Raw genomic sequence first — 22,204 nt, forward strand, 5'->3', positions numbered from 1 at the left:
AGCTGGCGTGGTGGGGGCTTATGGCACCCTGGGGGGCGTGGCGCCCCGGGCAGTCGCCCGGCTCGCCCCCCTAAGGCCGGCTCTGTCCCACCCTTCAGTTTCTTGAAGCTCCAGTGCCAAGAGGCTGCCAAAACATCCAAACATTTTTATACTGAGGCTACCTTGAGTAAAGATGTCGTATCCAGGTCACCCCACGAGGTGTAACTGCTTATATTTTCAATTTAAAGCAGTCGCCGTAATGCCTTTCTAAAGAGCCTCGCAACCCGGACAGGTGGAATGTCTACAGGCTCCACTCAAAATATGCTCGCCAGGGAGAATGTTGGGTGCCAGATGGGGCTGGAAGAGCTTCCCACAAAATTTTAGTAGGTCCCCAAGAGGGGAGAAACTATTCCCTCACAAGATTTGTGTGTTTGAGTATCAAAGGAAATTGCGTTTTTGCGCAGTAGTCTGGTGGGAGCAGGCCGAGGTGGCCCCTGAAAAGGTTTATCGGAAGATGTCTTCTTTGTTTTGATTGTTTGCAGGGGAGTGAAATTTGATGTTCCTCTATACTGTCCTTTTTAAATCTGCATATCCCGTATGGTGAAGCATGTAATATATATTTGTTATTTCCAAATGTGTGGTTGGTTACCTTTGAGTTATTAGGGGGCAGGTGGCTTAACGCCCGAAATGGTGGGCAGACGCTTGTGGCAAAGCAGTTAAGAGCTCTTTCACGTGGCAGGGCCAAGTCTGGATGTGGTCCTGTGATCTGGCAGTCTCCTGACCATTACTGACGCCTCTGGAGATTTCAGAAGGCCTCTTGGTTGCCTGATCGATCTGGCTTGGAATTGCCCAGTGAGCTCTCTGCTTGTGATAGAGGTGGATGTGTCCCCATTGAACCACTAGATCTAGAATTGTGCCACCTTCTGACTGCTGCCGACCACTATCTAAGGTGTTTTGCTGTAACTGGCTGTCTTTCTTTCCAGGCAAGGAGTGTGTGAAGGCGCTCGCGGAGAATACCCGTTACTTCAGAAAGCGGCTAAAGGAGATGGGGTTCATCATCTACGGCAACGATGATTCGCCCGTCGTGCCTTTGATGCTTTACATGCCGGCGAAAATTGGGTAAGGGGTAGCCTATGCTCGTCAACAAAACACTTGGATCTCTCTATGGTTAGGAATGCCACGCTCAACATTGGTGAAGAACTCCTGTCCTATTCCAAGAACTGTCACTCATGCCATGTTGTATGTTCGTCTGGTTGAGGGAGCCCGGGTTGCCCCTGTAGACCTGGGGATTGGTGGAGGGTCATTGGCACCACTCTTCCTAATGCTGCCCTGCTCTCTCTCCTGCTGCAGGGCCTTTGGTCGTGAGATGCTGAAGAGGAACATCGGGGTGGTGGTGGTGGGCTTCCCAGCCACCCCCATCATCGAGTCCAGAGCTCGCTTTTGCGTGTCCGCAGCTCACACGAGGGAAATGCTCGATAAAGTAAGTTTCTCCATTCGTCTCTTCTGTTAGACCACTGCTGTGGGTGCAAGAAGTGCCCAGATCAAATGGTCTTAAAATAGCAGGGCAGTCAAAGATGGGACACATGCATTGCTAAATATCCATTAATAGTATTCAAGATTGTGCCAAGTTATACCTTCATATAGAACAGAAATGGTTACAGTATATGGTGTTTGCGCAATTTCACACGGATGCACTGCAAGGCAAGCAGCCTGCTTCTGGACACAATTGTGGCAATGTTGGCGGTCCATGAACAGTGAAGCAGCGATTTCTGCGTGCAACTCTGATCAGCAACATAAACAAGGTTTGTAATACTCGCTGCTTGAGTGCTGTCAGCACATCATATTGTGCTTGCTCGATCTGTCACATTGGGGTCCTTGAGCTAAAACGAGCACTGGCAAGCAAATAGTCATGGCATTTATGGGTGATCATTTGACATTGAATTGACAGTTTTGAAATTAGCCTATTTGGACACCATGCTTGAGACCGCACACCACCTGCAAGGGTGTAGGAGCCAAGTTTTTAATTTTTATTTGTAACCTAAAATGACCGTGGTAATTTTGCCTGTCTGCGTAGGTGAGCTCTGCTGAAAATGATAGTGCAACCGTGTAACTTTTCTAAACCATTTTACTGACCTCTCTGCAAGCCTCCTTTGTAGTTTGGCCACATGAAAGCTAGTGTATCTTGTGCATTCCTGCAGGCAGCCGGATGAATAAAATGTTCCAGCAGCCAAGGACCGAGTTAACCATGGGCAGTACCGATCCAACAATATACAATTGTGTTCGCTCAGTGCTTGGTGGCATGTCCAGTTTGGACATTGTGGCCCCTGGGACGAGGAAGAGTAGAGCAGATACTGCTGCGCTCCTTTACGCAAATACACCTCACTGAGCCCACTCGCCAAAAAGCAAACCCGACCCCCGCTCTCCCAAGCACCTGGCACGAAGGTGGTGGTTCCCAGAGTACATTTTTTTGTTCTCAATTTCCAGGACTGTACCAGAAGGAACATTAACAAAAATAAGGGAATGGTGAGGCGTTAATCTCTGCAACGCGTGCGGATTGGGGGCGTCTGCAGGCATGTCTGTAAACACTACTGGAGGAGAGGGGCAGTAAAGCATAGCCCTCGAGAGCTCAAAGCCCTAAAAGTGTCAAACTGCGGTTGGCAGCTTTTTCTCACCCGTCACCGGCTCCTCCGCTTAGTACAGCAAAATACTACAGTGGGCAGCTAGGTAAGTGCTCCTTCGCAGGATGCTTCTTTTGATGGATGTAGCATGTGGTGACACTGCAGCTGCTGCCAAAGTCATGGCTTTCTTTGGTTTTGGCTATTATGTGGTATGTGGTGCTAAAGTGCTATCTATAAGCGGAAACTATTGCAGTAGAGTAGAACTAGAGAGAAATGGCATATGAGGAGGGACACCAAGCTTGTAGGTGGTGCTTTGTTGTTTACCCGCCAGCCCATTTACTGCCTGGCCATGCTATTACCTTTAGCCATTCCCACCCACTTCCTGTCCCTCCCTGCCCAAAGCACTGCCTCATGGGAATTCCTTGAGCTTGCTTTAATCAAGCCATACCATCAAACTTTGTGTTAAAAGTGCCTGCTCATGTTTTTTTCAAAGTAGTCTCCTGGCATTTAATGACTTGATTGGAGCTGTAAACGTTCTACTGGTGTAATAAAAAAGTTAACCAGGTCTACTTCCAGCCACTCTATAAGCACAATGTGTGCCCTTCACTGAACGCCTGTTAAATATAAGCATTTGCAAACCCAGCAGTATTGGGCATTTGCCAGGCAATGCTAATATGCCCAGGTACTTGTACCATTTTACATCTGCTACCATTGATGGCTAGGTAATACCGCTACAGCAGTGCCTGGGAAATGCTTTTCACATGCCTACACAAAAGCCAAAACTGTTAGCATTGCCAATGCTGGTTTATGTATGCATCTACCAAGGCGCAGTGCTACAGCAGGTCTTGGCTCCTGCACCCTTCCTAGCAGTATAATGAAAGGGCAATATTCTCTGGGACAGCACCAGGGCCTTTTAAATTTTTTTCAGCTGAAGGGGTCTCAAGCCTCTGCCCCTGTGTTGGCAGTATTAGGAAGCAAATTAACTCTGTATAGTAAATATGCACTTTGCAGGCTGCCTTTGCTTGACGAAAAGGCCTCCAGTCTTGCAGAATCCAGCAGCCCACACAGCAACTTCATTAGCATTTTGGTGACAAAGCTTCATAGGTGTATGTGGTAATTTAGAGATTTAGCTCCATGCTGGCTGCATTTCATTGTTTTGCTGTGCAGAGACTAATAACTCGGTCCTATGACAATCTGCAACTACCTACCCCTCCCTCCATTGCTTTACCTAGGATTTTATGGGTGATCTGCACACATTCCCTAAGGAGGAGATTAATGAAGTTCCAGGTGGGGCTTAAGTTATAATTATTGGAAACTCGCCCATCTGAGTTTGCATTGGAAACATCTGTTATAATCTATGCACCACTGAGCTGTCTCAGACTTCCTAGCTGTAGTGAAGGGGACCCCAAACATTTTGAAATTAGCACCAGGGCATTTTCAGCTGGATTGTAATATTTGCTTGGTAAAGTTCTGGGGAAGTGTGAGAAAATGACATAATACATTAGAATATAATTGATGAAACTGATTTAGTGGCCTCCCCCAGCCCTATAGAAACTTTACCTTTCACCCGGTCAATACAAAACGACTGTATACGGCAATGGATACAGGATCAACTCCACTCACTCAAGCCCCACACACATCCACACCACCCACACTGCTGGGGGGCAGCAACCCCAGCTGCTTCATAAGGCGAAACATAGTAAAAAGTCCTCAGGTACTCAGTGTCACAAGCAGTGCAGTGGCAATGCTAACCAAGTCTTCTGAAGCCCTTGCCTGCCTTCTCTCCTTTCCTGAAGAGTTGGGGCTAATGGGCCACGACTTGCGTCAAAACCAGTCATGCTCTGGCTCAAGCCCTATTGTTGGTGGTGTTCAAGCCTGGCTGTCTTGGCTATTGCAGCAGTAGAGGAGCTATGTCACTGATAGACTCCGCCTACTCACCTTCGTCTTACTGGATGAACAGGAAGACACGGTGCACGACACCAGCTATCATCCCAACACTGCATTGAGTGTATGAGAGACGTTATGCACTCAAAACAACCGTATCAAATGTACCCTCGAACTTGGGTGGTAGCAGGAGATTTGCAGGCACCACTGAATATCGAGGTTTAAAGATGTGACCGGTGCAAAGTGATGTCACAAGGAGAAAATACAATGACGCACTGAAACAATATTAGAAAACGTAAAGAATGAATCTGTTACTGAAGAAACGAGAGTAAACAAGCGTACAAATAAGAAGAAACCATATATAAATAGAAGATGAGTAGCCAGATGAATAGTGAATGTATATACGCAGATACGCAAGGTAGAAGAGCCACATAGAAGCTTGTTGCAGTAGAAAATGGCTGAAGTGGCTATGTTGAAAAGATGGACGCCGGCTCTCAATGATAGTAAACAAAGAGCTCAAAGGAGAGAGACCAGAGCTGCAAAGCTGACGGAGGCTGGAAATACAAATTCGGGCATGTAAAAAGAATAACTGCTGGCCAGAGATCAAGGATGCCTCAGCGAGAAGCTGCTGAACGGTACAACAGGAGTCAACAGACATAAGCAATGTGCACAGGACATAGTTCTCTAAGATTTATATTAAGTAAATGAGCACATTTTTACGAGTGCCAAGTATTGACAATAAAAAATGCAGAAAATCCTATATGAGATGGAACAACCAAGTCTCTAGAGGCCGAAGAGGATAATCGCACCTGAGATCATTAAATCAAATGGCACTAAATAAAAGGAGAAATTGACAAAAAGGAGGTCTAGTCCTGAAACGCTAGCTGAAGATAACCCAGTGCCTTAACTCCTCTTAAAGTTCCAGAGAAGAGGACATCCAGCAAGGTCAAGTACAAAGGAGAGGCCTTGGCTGATGAGAGATGGTAGATTAATTTGGCAAGTTGGCAGTAGTCTGACGTTGTTCTCTGCACCATCGTTTGGCTTTGCGTACATGCTGTTATTGAGCTGAGTGTCCAAGGTTGGGAGAGGATGCCAACCTATCATGAGGGTCTATGCCACAATGAGCATACAATGTTGTATGACCCAATCCGCTACTTTTATGCTGCTATAATCTCTGTTATGCATGGTTAGAAAGAAGTTCATGGCTTGCCTACCAGAGAAGGGGCAGCCAATAACGCTACATTACACTTATAGACTCTATAAGTAGACATGTTCCCCTTACCAATTCCTAAACCCAATGGGTTTTATTTGCCACGTAGTATGATATCATAGCGGATGCACATTGAGGTATAAAGTCTTTGTGTAACCAATCTGCATTGAGTGTGTGGACTGCAATTCATTGTTCGCCAGGTTGCCCTACTTTATTGAACTGATAATAAAGTAGTACTTTGCCATATTCTTTGAGTATGTCCAGTTATTTGGGCCCCAGACTGTTTTATTATGTTAATCCCATTCTGCACATTGACACGCCCCAAAAGTGCTACTGCACAAAGTTCATCTGGAGCTAGTTGGAACCACAAACTGTTCTGGGCATTGTCTTTATGGGGATCTCCTCGAGTATTTCCAGCCTTTGGAAAGTAATCCATTTTTGAACCTGAGAAATCCATCCATCCTGGAATAACATTGTTACCAGGAAAGAGGTGTTATTTTTAAAAGAGTTTTTTTTTTTTTTTACCCTGCTGTCACGTGATCTTTTCCATAGCTACTGTTCAGCTGTCATGGTAATTGAGGGTATTGAGTGTTGCCACATGCAACATTATTTTGCACTTGTAGCTGGATTTACGAGGATCACACCCTAATGCTGGCTGCCCCTTGCGATCCTTCACACCCATTTCCACTCTTGATCTCTGGCCTTACTGGGTTTCTTGTACTACAAACATTCTGCATCATGCAGAGCGTCAAGTGTGATGGGTTTTCTGGGATAGTTAGACAAACAATACCTTATACCCATCAGCCCACAGCTTATGTGGCTGAGCCAAGACTGGAAGTAATGCGCGTTGTCAAAGCCAAAGGGCGTGGACTGTCATTTGTCAAGTGCAATCAGAAGTGACAACCATTGTTAAACGGGTACACACATACACACTTCACAAAAAAGCAAAGGAAAATTAGCACTGCTCTGTGAAACCTCAAACATCTGGTGTGATTACCAATAAATGTACTGCAGAGGCTTCGAATTGCAATAAAAGCATGCACACCCATGCCATCTTTATGCAAATTAATACACAAGAATACAAAAAGATGTAAAAATGAGCTCACTAAACTGCAGGGGGGGTGTTTATTGATGCACATTGGACACGTACCACTTACTAAATCCATTGCTTCTCCATCATGGGGTCTGGCATGGGTTCACATGCTCATGAATACTATCACTGTCCTCTGGGTCATTCTGCCCACATCCAATGACAGTGCTCGCCCTAAGCCCCTCCTCTGGCAACCATGTTCAGATATTTACTGCACGCCTCAGTGTTGGGAGATCTTGAGTTTGCTCTGTGAGCTACTTCTATGTTCTTTTCATGTTTTCCGTGGGAAAAGGTTCTATTTTTGTTAAAGAGCCTGTGTACGCTTCTCTCCATCTGCTGACAGCTGGGGTCCGTTGTCGGTGAAGTTCAACACCCTTCAAGGGCGAAGATTGTTGAAGTTTCCAGAAGGCCATCTGGCCTACTTCGTGCCCTCCGACCATAACTGAGGAGAAGGAAGGAAGATCCCTCTTCAAGTCCTGCACCAAGTGCAGCCTTCCAAATGTATTTGTGGCGGACAAGCACCTGCAATGCCTCTACTGCCTGCATCCGCACCACAAGGAAGGAGATTGCGAGATATGCCACGCTTCTCCAAGATGACACAGAAGGACAGGCACAGTAGACTGGCGGCGTGGCTGAACGCCAATATCTCGGCCCCGTGCTCCAAGTAGGAGCATGCCTCACTGAAGGCTGGTCGGTCCGAGGAGCGGTCTTCTACGTCCTGTGAGGGCGCTTCATCCGTGGGGGCCCAAGATAAGGCGAAGAACCGCAAGTCTCAGTCCAACTGGGTCGCTGTGGAAGCGGGTCCCACAGCAGACAGAGCGGGATCGACATCACCTTCTGCCTCGATTGCCAGCTGGCAATCAAGCTCCTCCTGGAAGCGAAAGTCGTCCAACCTAGCTAAACCGCGGGAGAACCCTGAGAAGCTGCAGGGAATAAGGCCAAGCTGCCCCAGGCGGCAAAGGAGAAGTCTTTGTCGACGATGGAGCTGGTGGCAGCTTCTCTTGAAAGCTAAAGGGGTTCACCATGAGAAGGTAGCCCTCACAGCGCTGATGGTATCCCTCCCCCAGAGGCCGCAGTGGTGATTTTGACAAGGTCTGCCTGCACACCGGAGAAGGGGACACTTCTCAGAACTCGGTTCCATCCCCTCAGGGTGGAAAAAGGGAGGGTGGGGGAAGGCAAGGAGGCCCGGATCAGTCCCAGGCCATGGCTCAAGCCATGGAAATGTCATCCACGGTTGACTAGTATCTTGGGTCCCTACACACGGTCCACGAGGACATGGAAGAGGACAGCGCGGGACCTAGTGTTCCAATCATGCCAGTTCCGCCGAGGGATGTCTCGCTAGACATCCGATCTACTCTCCACATCCTGGTGTCTGAGATTAGAGGAGGATGCCACAAAGGCCTGTTCTAACTGTTCCCCAGGCCCCCGACCAACCGCTGATGAAGACTAGGAAGCACCATCCGACGCCCCCATTTCAACATTTGCGTCTGTCGGCGCCCCAGACCCCCTCCGAGTGACACAGGGACGGGTACAAGGACGGATATGGTCACAACGACGATATAGTCTGAGCGGGGAGCGGATCCCCGCAGCCTAGGGTGTCCCCACCAGACTAGGTGGGGTCGTTCCATTCCATGATCGCCAGAGCCTCCGAGCTGTCAGCTTGTGCCCGAAGAAACCAGGATGGAGGGTTTCCTGTACCAGAGGTGCAAGGCCGAGGGGAAGACAATCATGGCGGTGCTCCGCCTGGACAACGTGTGGGAGGAGGGTCTGGCCCTCTTGAAGAACCATTGCACGGCTCCAGCTGGAGAAGTACCGGCTACCGGAATCTGCACCCAAGTGCCTGAAGTCACAACCATTGCCGGATTTGTGAGGAAACGGTCATCTAACCCATCGTCTTCAGGCTCCAGACAACGAGGGTAAGAAGATGGACACCATGGGGAGGTAAGTGATTTACACCGTGGCATCCACCATCGAGGCGTTTCTAGACAGGTACAACAGAGCTGTTAAAAAGTGGGTCTGATTTTGTCGTTCCTCCTGGACAACGAGGAAGGAGGCGATCGCCCTCTTCCAGGAGGGAGCGGTAGCATTGGATCACGCCATAAAAGTGGCACTGGACTTTGTCGACACAGGGTTCTGGCAGATTGGCAACAGTGGCTGCCTTCATCACCAAGGCTGGTCACCCATTTCCACCAGGAGGTCCAAACAAAGGTACTGGACATGCCTGTTCGACAGATAACCTTTTCAGGAAGGTTGTCAATGAGTACCTACAGGCCATCAAGACTGATACAAAGAAAGCCCTTTCCCTGGGCACCCTCCAGCAGCAGCACCGCTCTTCCTTTCGCTCCTCCAGAAGAAAGTCGGGCAGGTCTTCGGAAGGTTTCTGCTCCTCGTACAGTCAGCCTTCCAGAGTCACGACCAAGGAAACCCACAGAGGCCGTTCCGTGGCCTATGGTGGAGAAGTACAGTATCTCTGTCACTGGCAGGGCGCCAACCCCGAAAAAAATCATGAACTGGCCAAGATGTCGGGCCCCCACCCGTGGGCCCCGGTGGGAAGCCGGCTGACTATGTTGACTGAGTGTGGAAAGATCACCGACCGATGGGTGCTGGATGCTCTCGCCCAAGAACATACCCTGGAATTTCAGCACTGATGCCCACAGATCCCTCTGGTGGCCCGTCGGGAGCAGCGCATCCCTCAGCTCTTGGAGGAGGTACGGGCCATGCTACGAAAAGGGCTGATGGAGCTGGTTCCCCAGTGGCTCCGGAGTTGAATGCAGGTACTTATTGGTAAGAAAGGGGGCTGAAGGCCCCTTAGACCTACAATGTCTGAACAAGTACCGCAAGTCACAGAAATTCAGGAGTGTCACGTTGCAGCGTGTCCTCGGCCAACTTGAAAGAGGGGATTTCTGGATGTCGGTGGACCTGGAGGACGCCTACTTCCACTTCCCTATTCACAGAAAACTCTGGAAGTTTCTATGCTTCGTAGTGCAGGGACAGCACTGCCAGTTCAAGGCCAGACACTTCAGCTTGAGGTCGGCCCTGAGTGTTCACAAAGTGCCTGGGACCGTTGCTGGCCCATCTGCAACTACGGGGGATTCACGTATACCCACACCTTTGACGACTGGCTCATCCAGGCCCGCTCATGAGAGTTGGCCGTCGGACACACGGAGGTGGCCGTCGAGCTGCTGACTGATCTGGGATTCTCCATAAATTATCCAAAGTCCCGCTTGACACCATCGCAGAACATGCTGTTCCTGGGGGCCAGACAGTGTCCTGCCTAGCATCACCCTCAGAGGAGAGGTTAGCGGCCATTCAGGGGAAGGTGCAGCGGCTGTTGTTGAAGACGGCCATGGTGCGGACCATCAAGTTGTTGCTTGGCATGATGTACAGCATCTACCTCTTCTGGCTCTGCAGGTTACAGATGCAACCTCTTCAGGAGTGCCTGGACGCTCGCTGGGTACAAGTGCCCGTAAACTTCACTGACAGGATCACTCTGGACGATGAGTTCATTTGGGGTGATAAGGTGGTTGGGAGTCTGCTCCAGCATCGCCCAAGGCACAGGGTTTCAGAACCCCTCCCTTGCAGGAAATGGTCACCACGGACACTTCTCTGGAAGGCTGGGGAGCCCACACCAGACGTCTGCACACCTGAGGTCTGTGGCTGCTGGAGCAGAAGGATCTCCATATCAACATCCTACAGCTACGTGCAGCATTCTGGGACCTCAAATCATTCCTTCCATCTCTGAAGTGCAAGGTGGTGAGGATCTGCATGGACAACACCATCACGATGCTCTACATCAGGAAACCAGGAGGCACTCTATCCCTGGCGCTCTCCAGCAAGTGCAGGACTTCAGGCACTGGGCCGTCAGTCTAGAAATGTTTCTCGTCCCTCTCCCCTAGCGCGAGTCGAACACCATTGCGGATTCCCTCAGCAGGGAATTGCGCTCCTGCCACAAGTGGGAACTTCAGCAGGCCCAGGTGGACCACATCTTCCATGGGAGTTGTGGTGTGTAGTGGACAGTGGTGTTCGTGTCAGGAGATTCTGGTGCAGAGTCTGTGGTGATGCATGGTGTATTCAGCCTTTGATCGTGTGGTGTGCTTTACTCTTAACATATCGTTGATGCCTTGCATCATGCTAACGGTAAACTCGGCCCTCACTGAAAAGGCGTCCATGTTACAGACTCCATAGCCAGCTTCCCAGGGGACTCCGCCTACGTCGTCATTGCAACTCTGGAAGCTGAGCCGCAGAGAGCTCCGTGGCTCCAACTGTCACTGGCTACAGAAGCAGAGCATGTATCATACACGTGTCACTGGCACCTTTACACGCTCCCCTGGGTTAACCATGGATCTGGGAGGCTGCAGAGAGCAGCAAGCTCTCTGGCACTTCTCAAACCAGGGTGTGAGGGACGTAAGATGCCTTCCATATGTTACACTTGGCACCACTAAACATCTCGGCGGTGCCCTACACTCAGTGCATCTGTTGGACTTGTTGAATGTGCAGAAACGCGCTCCAGTCCTCCCTTCTAACACCCCCTCACGCTGGTTACTCCAGTTGCTCAGATCTGAATAAATCACTCTATGGATAGCACTGGTAGGCTGGCACCTCCAACTAGCATCTTTTCAAGTCCCAGGCACCTCTATAGACACTGCCATATCAATCTCTGCCAGCAGGATAGGAACATCTTGTAATACCCTTCATGCCAACTGGTACAATCTCTGGCACTGAAACTACTTGATACCTTTACAGTCTCTACAAACATCACTCTGCTGGGTGCCTGCCAGACCCATGGCAGCCTCGCTTAGTTCTCCCTGGGTGTCTTATCAGGGCACCTTCTTTTAATCCTCCCTCAGTGATGTGACTCCTCATGGGGGGGCAGTGGGTTCCCTCTCCTTTACCACGGTCACTCAACTTCCTCCTGCTCTGCACCCCCCGCAGAAGTCTCCTCTGTCCGCTACCTGGGTTTCACAGGTACCTGTCCACTCAGGGGTCCTCACCGAGACCAGCCCATGTCGCCAAAATGTTATGACTGGATCTCAGGAATTACGCTCAAAGGATACGCTGTCAGGTTGCCAGTAGTCATTAGGTTACTTTATTCAGGTAGCTTAGTTATCAGATCTCATCAGGTACAGTAGGAGATTGGGAGGTACAGACAGGAACCCACTGGCTCCCACCACCCAGGCTACATCTTTCAACTGCCTTGGGTGGAACTCCATTCACACACAAACATTCCAATCCTCCTACCGACATTCCACAAATGACATCACACTTTGCATACCTCATGCAAACAAGATACAGGACACAAGAAGGAAAGTCAATTGCAACAGAATGCTTCTGTACAAGTTTCCTCCGTTGCCTTTCCTGCTACGAGTCATCAATACACTCAGAGAGTCAGTGCAGGATGATGCTCCTTGTCCCGGCAGATTTGGTATCCGGACCTTCTCAGCCTGTCGGCATTGCCTCTGATCAAGCTACCAATGGTCCTACATCGTCTCGCCAGAGAAGGAGGCACAATCCTGCATCCCGACCCAGGATTGCTCAACCTGAGAACTTGGCTCCTGCAGCCCTAGTTTGGAGTGTGAGTTGCCTATGGACTGCAGGGAGGTCCTCGCCAGGGTGTTGTCAACTTTAAAGTGCTACGGTCCCAAGTGGAAGCATTTCGCTAATTGGTGCTGGTCACCGAGGGTTTTAACCCCTCTGAGGGTCACGGCCCTGCAGATTCTTCCATATTTGCTATCCTTGGCAAAGGCCGGACTGGCGTACGCCTCGATCAAGGTACATCCGGTGGCCATCTCCGGTTACACCAGGTCTACAGGAAGGTTTTCTCTTTGGCCTCATCGACTCATCAAGGAATTCCTCAAAGGACTTTTTCGTTCCCGCTGTGAATGCTCCTGCCCCGGCGTGTGAACTCAACGTGGTGCTGACGAGGCTCATGGGTGGGGTGGGGGGGGCTTCGAGCCTATGCATCTGGCCCCTCCTTTTCTCTTGTGAAAAAAGGGCTTTCCTGGTGGCCATCACCTCTGCCAGGAGGGTGGGTGAGATACAGGCCCTATCCTGCAAGCAGCCATAGCTGACTTTCCACGAATCGAGGACGCACCCCTCTTTCATGCCGAAGGTTCAGTTGGATTTCCAGCTTAATGAATGAACCTTTGTTACTCTTTTTTTCCTGAAACCTTTGTCGCCAGCTGAAAGGGCCTTGCACTCGCTGGACGTTGCTTGTGCCCTGAAGTTCTATGTGGCAAGCACAAAGAGTTTTCAAAAGACTTCACAGCTGTTTGTCAACTTCGGTCCTGTGAACAATGGGAAGGTGTTGTCCAAGGTTTCCATCTCAAGGTGGCTTTCCAGCTGCATCATGCACTACTAGGTTGGCGAACTGCTGCTCAGCCGTCTGAGAGCCCACTCCACCAGAGCAATCGCTGCGACGACGGTGTTCCAGGCTGGTGTGCCCCTGCTGGACATCGGGAGGGCTGCTACTTGGAAGTCCACGCACACCTTCTCGAGTTTCTACTGTCGACAGGGATTCCAGGGAAAAGTCCAAAGTCTGCCAAGCAGTGCTACGCAACCTGTTTGCTTGAGGTGAGTCTGTGAGGTAAGAATTGATTGCTTCTGTTGAGCCTTGCCAAATTCCATGGATATGTAATGATGTACTGATGTGTATTCATTATTCATGAGCCTGTGTATCCATGCCAGACCCCGTGCTGGAGAAATAACATGTTACTTACCTGTAACTATTCTCCAGCATGGGTCTGGCATGGATTCACATGCAAACCCTCCCTCCGTCCCCTCTGCGGCTCTTCTTGATCATGCTGCCACTTTGCGTGCTTACCAAATCTGAAGATGGCTGCCAGGGGATGGGCTTAGGGAGAGGACTGTCATTGGATTGGGGCAGTATGACCCTGTGGACAGTGATTGGTTTTGAGGAGAAATATCGTTTGTAAGTGAAACTGTTTGTCTTTTTACTGAGGACTCTCAGCCTGACTGGAAATATTCATGAGCATGTGAACCTATGCCAAACGCCTGCTGGAGAAAAATAGTTACAGCTAAGTATATTGTCCTTCTGCCCACCTCCCTCAACCCCCACTCCCTCCCACTGTGGGCTAAACCCTTAAAAACACTCCATGGAGGCAGGTCAGTTGCATTGGCCCAGAGAACGCATCTTTCTCAGAGGTAAGTACCCTCCCTTCTGCTAACCAAGTCATGCACTCTGCTTGCATCTGCTGAGACACTGACCCTTCTTGCAAGTCTTCCATGCTGCACACCAGTTCCTTTCACTGGTACCTGTGCTCTTTGAGCTGCAGGTTCTGCAAGTTCCATCCTTCTGTTGCTTCCATGCCTTCATCTTCCCAGCCTGTGGTGGTAGTGTACTTCATGGCACTGGTCCGCCTGAAGGGCTATCCTGAAGCCCCGGAGTGGTTGGGAGTGTGTATGACCCTTGCATTGAGAAGCGTAGGTCTCCCCAGCCCGCATGGTTGGGAAATGGAGTGGAGAGTTGCCTTCTGCTGGCCGATAAAGTGTCTTTTGCTGCAGAGGTGGCATCCAGTTTTAATAGCTGATCATTTGAAAGTAAAGCCTAAATGGTCTTGCCTTCATACCCTTCTTGGGTTTGTTCAGCTGGTGTACTTTCTGGCTGAGCTAGTGGGCATATGCATAGATGCCCCGGTTAACCAGGACACACTGATCATCTCTTGTGTGCATTTATTTAGATCGAGTGTGTGGGCACTTTCAGAATGCTATTGGAAGTGGGGGGGCGTTGGGGTGTTTGGCAAAGTGATAAGCGGTAGTGAGAAGCTGGTGTTTCAGGCCGAGAAGGAATAATTTTGTTTTCTTTTCTTGGAGCACTTAAGTGTAAGGCATGTCTTCCTATCGTGCCCTAGAAGATGCGGCCTATCCTTTGCTGAGCATAGATTTAATATATTAAAGGCCAGACCTAATGCCCCAGAATACCAATCAATGTCTGAGATCACAGAAGCGCAGTCTGGCGGTTGATCAGCCATGTCCTGCCCGCAAGAGTCCTGAAGCTTGTTCAGGTCTCCCTTTTCATAGTCACCAGCCCGTGTGAGGTTTTTTGTGGCTTTGCTATTCCTGAAAAATATCTCCTTTTTTGCATTTGATGAACCCCTTTTGATTGCTCAGTGTTTGCAAGTAGCAGGAGTAGGCAGGCCACGGTGATCAGGCAGTTATACAGTCTCTCGTCAGGTGCCTTTATACTGGGGTGTTGGGGTGGGAGAACACACAGTAACTGCTGCTTTTTCCCAAACCTTTCTTGAGCAGGTAAGGCGACTGGCAAGCATTTTGACTGTTGGAATACACCGTGCCTAGCTAGGCACTCCCGAAATCTTCCTTTAAAGGAAAATGACTGGTAAACCTATTGCAGATCCAATGCCAAGGGTCCAGCATCTACCCGCGAACAGTAAGCCCATGCCCTCCCAAGCTCAGGGTTTAGGTCCTGCGCTCCTGTCTTGAACACCCCCTTCAAGTCTCACATTGGGAGTCTCGTTTTACTCGTGGTGAATGCTTCTTGCAGTTTATCCTAATGCCTTGGGCACAGATTTCCCTACTGCCTCCAGAGTATACAGATGTATAATGTTCAGCCTGGAGTTGTGCCCTCCAGGGGGAGGTGGCCCCATTCTCTGGATGAGGCCTCCAGAGCTGGGCTGCGCCCTGTAGAAGTTGCCACCGGAGACGGCCGCTCTGGTGCAGGTTCTGTTGTGCGGCTTCTGATTGTGCATCCGCCTTTGCTTTGCCGGCGCAGTGTGCGCGCCTCTTCTGGTCGGTGCTGTGGTGGTGGGTGGGTGAGTCTGCTGCTGCTGCTGCTGCTGCTGTAGAGCGTTGCCTGTAAATCGCAATGCCCGAGGAGCCGGCGAAAGATGCACCGTGAACCCAACAAAAGCAAATGAGCATCCAGTAAAGCGAGGAATGTCCTGGTCGGAGCCCAGCTCTGCCGCCTGGCATTGTCTGCTTTGCACGCGGGCTCTAATCTGCTCCCATGACCGGAAAAGCATGTTCCACCCCCATTTGCGTAAACAAGAACGTCTCTTCTGTTAGATGGAAATATTTTGGCCGGGGATCAGTCGGAGCCGGAGCCTCCTAACCCTCGGCCCCCTCGGCGGACCCGCTGCTTCCCAGCCCGATTCAGATTCCGCTTTGACAGCGCCGCCGGCCGCGCTCCAATCCCGCCTCCTCGAGGCCTTCGGACTTCACGCGGATGTTTCTTATTAGATTTCCCCGCTCTTTACATTAATAGAATCTTCTCTCGAGCTGAGGTTCAAGCGACGGCTGAAGATTTTCTTTCAACCCAAAAAGAAATGAGCTTTAAATTCTTTCCATCTGGCGGCTTTGACGGCGAGGTGCCCCCTGCTCTGGTTACAGGGGCCCAGGCTGCTGCAAGGATTGGGTTCTCGATGACGGGCTCGAGCCAGATGGGGCTGGCCGTGGGTTTGAGCGTGCGTGGCTGATGCAAAATACAGCTCTTTACTGCAGTGCATCCTTCTAAAAGTCTCGGCTCTGCATTCTCAAATCCAGTCCAGCCACTTGCCTACAGAGCTTTGGCAGTAGGCCCTTGTCTGCCGCTCCAGGCTTTTACCCGCATGGCATTGATGGTCTAGTCCCTTGCCTTCCAATCTCTGCCAATCCAGGCTTCCCCTATAGAGCTTTGGCAGTTAAGATCCTTGTAGGCCGACCTAGTCTTATACGTGCACTCGTCTACAGAGCTTTGGCAGCTGAAGGCCTCGCCTGCCTAGGCCAGCCTTTACAATGGAGGGAAGAAGACACCATTGAGGTCCCCAGATTTGAAGCCCTCCTCCGAGAAGGCTCTGGCCAATGAGGAGCAGGCGAAAGACTGTTCTTTGAATGCTGCCCCGAAAGGACAAGAATGAGAAAAACCGCAAGAGGTCCTGCTCCCCCAGCTGCACCTTGATGCAACACTCTTCCTCCTCCCGAAAGATGACCAGTCACTAGTATTCCAGCGATGACACTTCATTAAAATCGCCACCTATGGTACCTTTTCCCACGAGCTCTACCACTTCAGATTGGAGGGTTGCAGTGTGTACTTCCAGAGGAGATCCAACTATGTATGCCCCGGCCTTGCGGACCCACATTGGATTGGATACCTCACCAAAGCTACATTTCATTCCAGCCTCGCCCAACGGGAAATCCCATGCATCTCGCCAAAAGACCTTTGCCCACAATGTCTGCACCCATGAGCATGTGGTCCATTTTGACTACAGACATCCTTGAGAAGGATCTGCAGAAGGACTGTTATCCACTTACCCTGCGATTTCGGCCCTCTTCATGGCAGCATGGCAAAAACCTTCGGCTGTGGATTGGGACTTTGCTAGAAAGCATTACCCAGCTCCTGCAGATTTAAGATTGTGTCCAGTGTGGTGTATACATCCTCTACCCTAGACAGTGAGGCCAGAAACCTGAGGGCTGTGTTTGCTGCTTATGTCCAGGCTATGTGCACCCACCCCCTATGGAGTGAAAGGACTTCTGGGTTTGACCCAGATGTCCAGATTAAACTCAGTAACATGCTGTTTTGCAGCATGTTTGAGGCTAAAGCTGCAAAGTCCCCTCAAGGCTACAGTGAAGTCTTGGGTCCAGCTGTCCAACAGCCTGCGGACTCCGTTACAGCGGCTATTCCTTCTGGTGCTACACCTCCTTTGCCCACCTTGGTAAAGGGCAAATGCCCTCCGGCAAAGAGGCCCATCAGCGTTTCTTCTGCCAGGCAAGAGGCAAAGATGCCCATAGTCAGACTTGCTGCACAGACCACCCCTTGATGAGCTCTGCTCCAAGGCCCTTTTAATTTGGGATTTGGCTAATTCACTCGAGTGGCAGGGAGTTTTTCCCAATACGGTGGAGAGTGACAGCACACCACCTTACCTGTTGACTCTCCAGTCTCAACCATACCTTTCATCCAACACCCTCATTCATGTCCTCTTCCCCTCATCCCATCCTGCTGGAGGAGATTGGGCACTTCTCGAGAAAAGCGCTGTAGGGATGATTTGGGTGGGTTGGTAGTCCCCTTATTTGGTGCCGCCTGAGAACGGAAGTTTTTGTCCTATCATTTATCTGTGGCTGCTGAATTTTCATCTGTGTAAGGACAGATTAAGATCACATTATCCCAGATTCTCCAGGCCCTCGAATTTTAAGACTGGCCGATGCCACTGAACTTTCAGAACACTTAGTACCATGTGCTGATCCATCCAAAGCATGGGCAGAGTCTTAAAGGATTCGTTTTTTAGAACACCCATTACCGTGAAATACCACAACAGTCATTTCAGACGTGCAGTGAGAGGAGCTGTTTTTATAGACCGCAACCTTTCTAGTCAGCTAGCACTCTTACCAGAGGCCCAATCATGCGCATGTGTAAGGAAAATGGTGAAGTCTGGCTAATCTTCAGACCAGGGTCTGCCGTGAGAAAAGGCGGAAGCAAAATGCTGCGCCTCCACTGCCTGGAAAAGGTAATTCTCTCACTGCTTGCTTGTTTGGAGGTAGAGGGTGATGGCTCCCTTGCAAATTGGTGAGCTTTTTTGATGGTGGGGGGAACCAGGAATGTGCACACATGCTTCTCGATACCCTTTGAGGGATCAAGGGTTCTGGTGCCGACTGAGGCAGTTACCCAGCTTGGGTCTCCCAATCCCCTCTACACCCTCCATGTTGTTCCACCTGCTGGAGCCGCTTTTGTCTGCACTAAGATCACTGCAACCTTACCCACTCTTCGGCCATATTTGACTTCAGTGCCACACTATCCCAAAGGACTCTAAGAGCGCTTCAAAATCGAGCTATTGATGACACCTACCATTACCTCCTACTTTGAGGACATCAGTGACAGCCAGGATCAACTCGTTGCCCTGGGTATATAATTTAACTGATTATATTTAACAGAAATGAATATGCCAAAGGTTTGGGTCGACTGAAAGTAAAGGGGGGTGGGGGGGTCACCCACTTAAACAGCAAAGAGCAATTCTAACATGCTTAAGGACCACCGTATGTCAATCGGTCCTGCTCTTCCCATTGACTCTGCCAACTAGTGGTCAAGTAAAGTCACGCATTGTCCTTGGTTTTAAATGCCCCAACACCGGTTTTGTTGGTAGGTAGTGAAGTTGCTTTCTTGTATCACTTGTAAGCATGTCGCCCACCTTGGCAAACATTTCTATCAGTTGGGGTTCATGTGGCCGCACTCGGACATGGGACAACTCCAAGTGCTAACAATGTGGGACCAGACTTGGGAGCCTGGGAATGGCAAGGCTGTGGCCTCCTTTACAGACTGTCCTAGTCTCTCAACTTAGAGTGCTATTTACACTATCAGCTGGGCGGGCTCCTTTTCATCCTTCCTCTCCCTCCTGACCTGCCTGGTCATTTGCCAACTCCTCTGCTGATACCATCTTCTCGCATTCCTCCATAAAGCCTTTCAATGCTTGGGCCCTCGGAGGATAGCACAGGGGCAAGGCGCTGGTCTTGGAAGCATGACCACGCAGAGCAACAGAGGTTTGAATCCCAGATCCATGCTTAGAAAACTAATTCTGGTACAGTATTAGGGGTGTTATAAAACACAATTAAATTACCTGCCCTCTTGGGTTTCTTCTCCACTATGCAATTAACAAGGGGGGAGGGGTCCTGGGAGATTCTCTGCCTGACATGAGTCCTGGTTACAAGAGCCTTACCCAGGGTCATTAGCTCACTACCTTTCACAGAGAAGAAATATCCCAAACATATCAGTCTTTGTCCTGCCTGGGGCAGTCCAGCACCAAAATGCTAGGCAATTCTCCTCTGAACAAGAGTACCAACAGCAACCCCATACACGTGTTTCAGTCTGGTTTAACCTCATCAGTAGGGTGTAGACACAAAGGTGTCTGTAAGTAAGGGGGAATTTACTCGATAAAGCATACAGTGCATTGTAGTCGATGGCTGCGTGATGAATTTGAGCAGTGTTCAAATGACCCTTGAAGCATGGGAGTTTTGTCTGTATAGTCGGATGAATTAACTGCATTCTCAAATAGCAGCATCATAATTTTGGGACTGCCAAGCCAAGGGTTCAGGAGCAGGCCAGTCCAGGATAGGTGGTCTGAGTTAAATGTGAAGCACAGGGTGAAAGGAACTCGGCCAGTTTGGATGTGGGGTACGCCATGGCACCCTAATAGTATGACTTTTTATTAAGGAATCTTTGTATGGACCTTGTTTTGGTGCCCAACTGACAAAGTAGCTTGCATAAGGAGTACCATTATGCAAAGCTGCGTTGGTGGGCGAGAAATCTTTGGTAAGCGTAATGTTCGGAGAAACCTTTGCCATCCCTGCAGTAATATAATCATGTTTAAAACTTTTCGGTGCCTGCAATCGTGTAAGGCTGCAAATGTGTCATGAATTGAGTGTTAAGTTGGGGAACTTCAGTAAGTTGATTATTCCCAAAACCTAATTAGTTGATACCTTTAGTTGTCAAAAGGAAATCTGGCGTCCAACGAAGCCTGACCTGTAAATAAGTATACGCAACACCTAGCTATGCATCATGCTCCCTGTCTGGGGCCAAATACCAAAAGAATGAAGGTAAAGAATACTGTGGATTAGTGTACAGTAGTACCCACAGTGAGTAACATTTACTGTTGCACGGTCAACTGGAAGAAAGTGTTCTGCTTGGCTCAGCATGTATGTCAAGAAATCCCAACATAAAGTTAACCAGCTGTCATGACACTGAAAGTCACCCACCTGTTTCCGCAGACCGTGTTGCAGTAATGAGAAATTCACCTGGTGACCCCTCTGTTCCAGCACAGAGGCTAGTCCAGAGAGAAGCCCCCAGGGAAACCCTTGTGGGGGAGAAAACCCTGGTTTGAGCTGATAGGGTACTCTGATTCCGGTCTTCACAAGGAAGGGTGGATGTATGGAGATGGTGCCCGAACCTTAGGATAGCACCCGCAGTATCCTATTAGAAGACGGGTGAGACTGGTAATGGGAGCGGTATTCAGGCTCCTGGGATCGTCCCCCCCCCTCCTCCCCCGAGGATGTGTGGCTAACCCCAAAAGAGCTTACCCTAGTTAGCGACTTGTAGCAAGCCTGCTGTGCAAGTAGCAGCAAAGGAGGGGGAAGCTTTCTAATGGAGCACGGTGAACAGGCTTTAAAACAGATGAGAAGGAAGGAGAGCGAGAGTGACTTGACCAGAGGGAGAGACAAGAGAAGTGGACGTTAGATGTAAGAGATAACCTCTGAACCAGCGAACTGTGGACTGCTGGAGTTGTGGTCCCGAGAGACCTACGTGGTGTTTCCTCTTGCCGCATAAGAAACTGGTACTTGTCAAATCAATTTGAAAAAAGGTTTCCCATGCGAGTAACTTATAATTCTGGCCCTCGACCCCGCCTACCTAGCGATGTCCGTGGGTATCCCACTTGTGTATGTGTGCTGATGCCTACCTGCCTAACCCCCCTCAATTTTTCCAGTGACTCAGGAATTTCAAGCATTTCTCCGGGTCTCTGGAAAAGTTCCTTGAATCGCAGGAATTTTGAGTTTCTTTCCGGGTCCCGTCATATTCTGCACCTGATTGGCTGCCGCCAGCAGCCAATCAGGTGGAGAATATGACGGGACCCGGAAACAACGCGAAATGTTCGTGCGCACTGGCTGCACCCTTATAATAGTGCTTTCAATCCATGAATTAATGATTTTCAATGCTATAGTAAGCAAACTGACGGCTAAAACAACCAAGTTTACCTTTTTGACAGGTGGGGGTGTGTGAGGAGAGCCGTGTGCAAATAGGCGGAGCATAAATCTCAGGAATTTTGATTTTCAAATGTAGGCAGGTATTGGCTGATGGTACTGCGAACGTAGAACGCCCTCGTGGGACGACTAGCGTGAGAAGGGATAGACCAGCGAAGGAAAAACACTGGAGGCCAAAAGACACAAACGAATGACAAAATGAACGTACAAGGATCTGAAGGCTTGGGTAAAGATGGTAAAAGAGCACACATTTATGCAGCATAAAGACTCTATGGAGAGTAGCAACGCGAAGCTGTGCAGTCGAACAGTCTAGAAATACTGTTTCCTGTGTTGGGGGCGTGGCTTGACTCGGATGGATGATAGAGCTGTAGAACGCTAGGGGCTGCTACTGTATGGATCTGGTGCCGCCATGTTGGATCGACACACTGTAGCTAAAGCTGATAGCCGAAGCTTGGGTCTCCGAGCCTGGAGGCATTGTAGAACCGGAGATCCCATCACAGAAAGTTGAACACTGTGGAGCTTGTTCTGTTTTTCAGTTGAGAATGCAGGTAATAAGTATATAAAGATTAAATGAACAAAAGCTGTAGAAGGAAAGAAGCAAAGATTGAACGCAGGAAGGAAGGAAGGAATGAATGAATGAATGAATGAATGAATGAATGAGATGAGTGTGAAGTAAAACTTTTAGGAAATAAAGAATGAAAGGAGGACAGGAAATCAGCAATTAAACTAAGA

At 49.5% G+C, this 22,204-nt stretch overlaps 1 protein-coding gene across 1 annotated transcript in view; it reads left to right on the top strand.

Moving 5' to 3' along the window:
- Positions 1-22,204, top strand: part of SPTLC2 (serine palmitoyltransferase long chain base subunit 2) — a 475,564-nt gene that overhangs the window by 440,165 nt on the left and 13,195 nt on the right. Inside the window, exons 11-12 of the mRNA XM_069637917.1 lie at positions 963-1,098; positions 1,330-1,459. Coding sequence (XP_069494018.1) covers positions 963-1,098; positions 1,330-1,459 — 266 coding nt within the window. The remainder of the gene's footprint in view (positions 1-962; positions 1,099-1,329; positions 1,460-22,204) is intronic.

Source organism: Ambystoma mexicanum, chromosome 14 (genome assembly GCF_040938575.1).
Source record: "Ambystoma mexicanum isolate Mex_15411 chromosome 14, UKY_AmexF1_1, whole genome shotgun sequence".
Lineage (NCBI taxonomy): Eukaryota > Metazoa > Chordata > Amphibia > Caudata > Ambystomatidae > Ambystoma > Ambystoma mexicanum.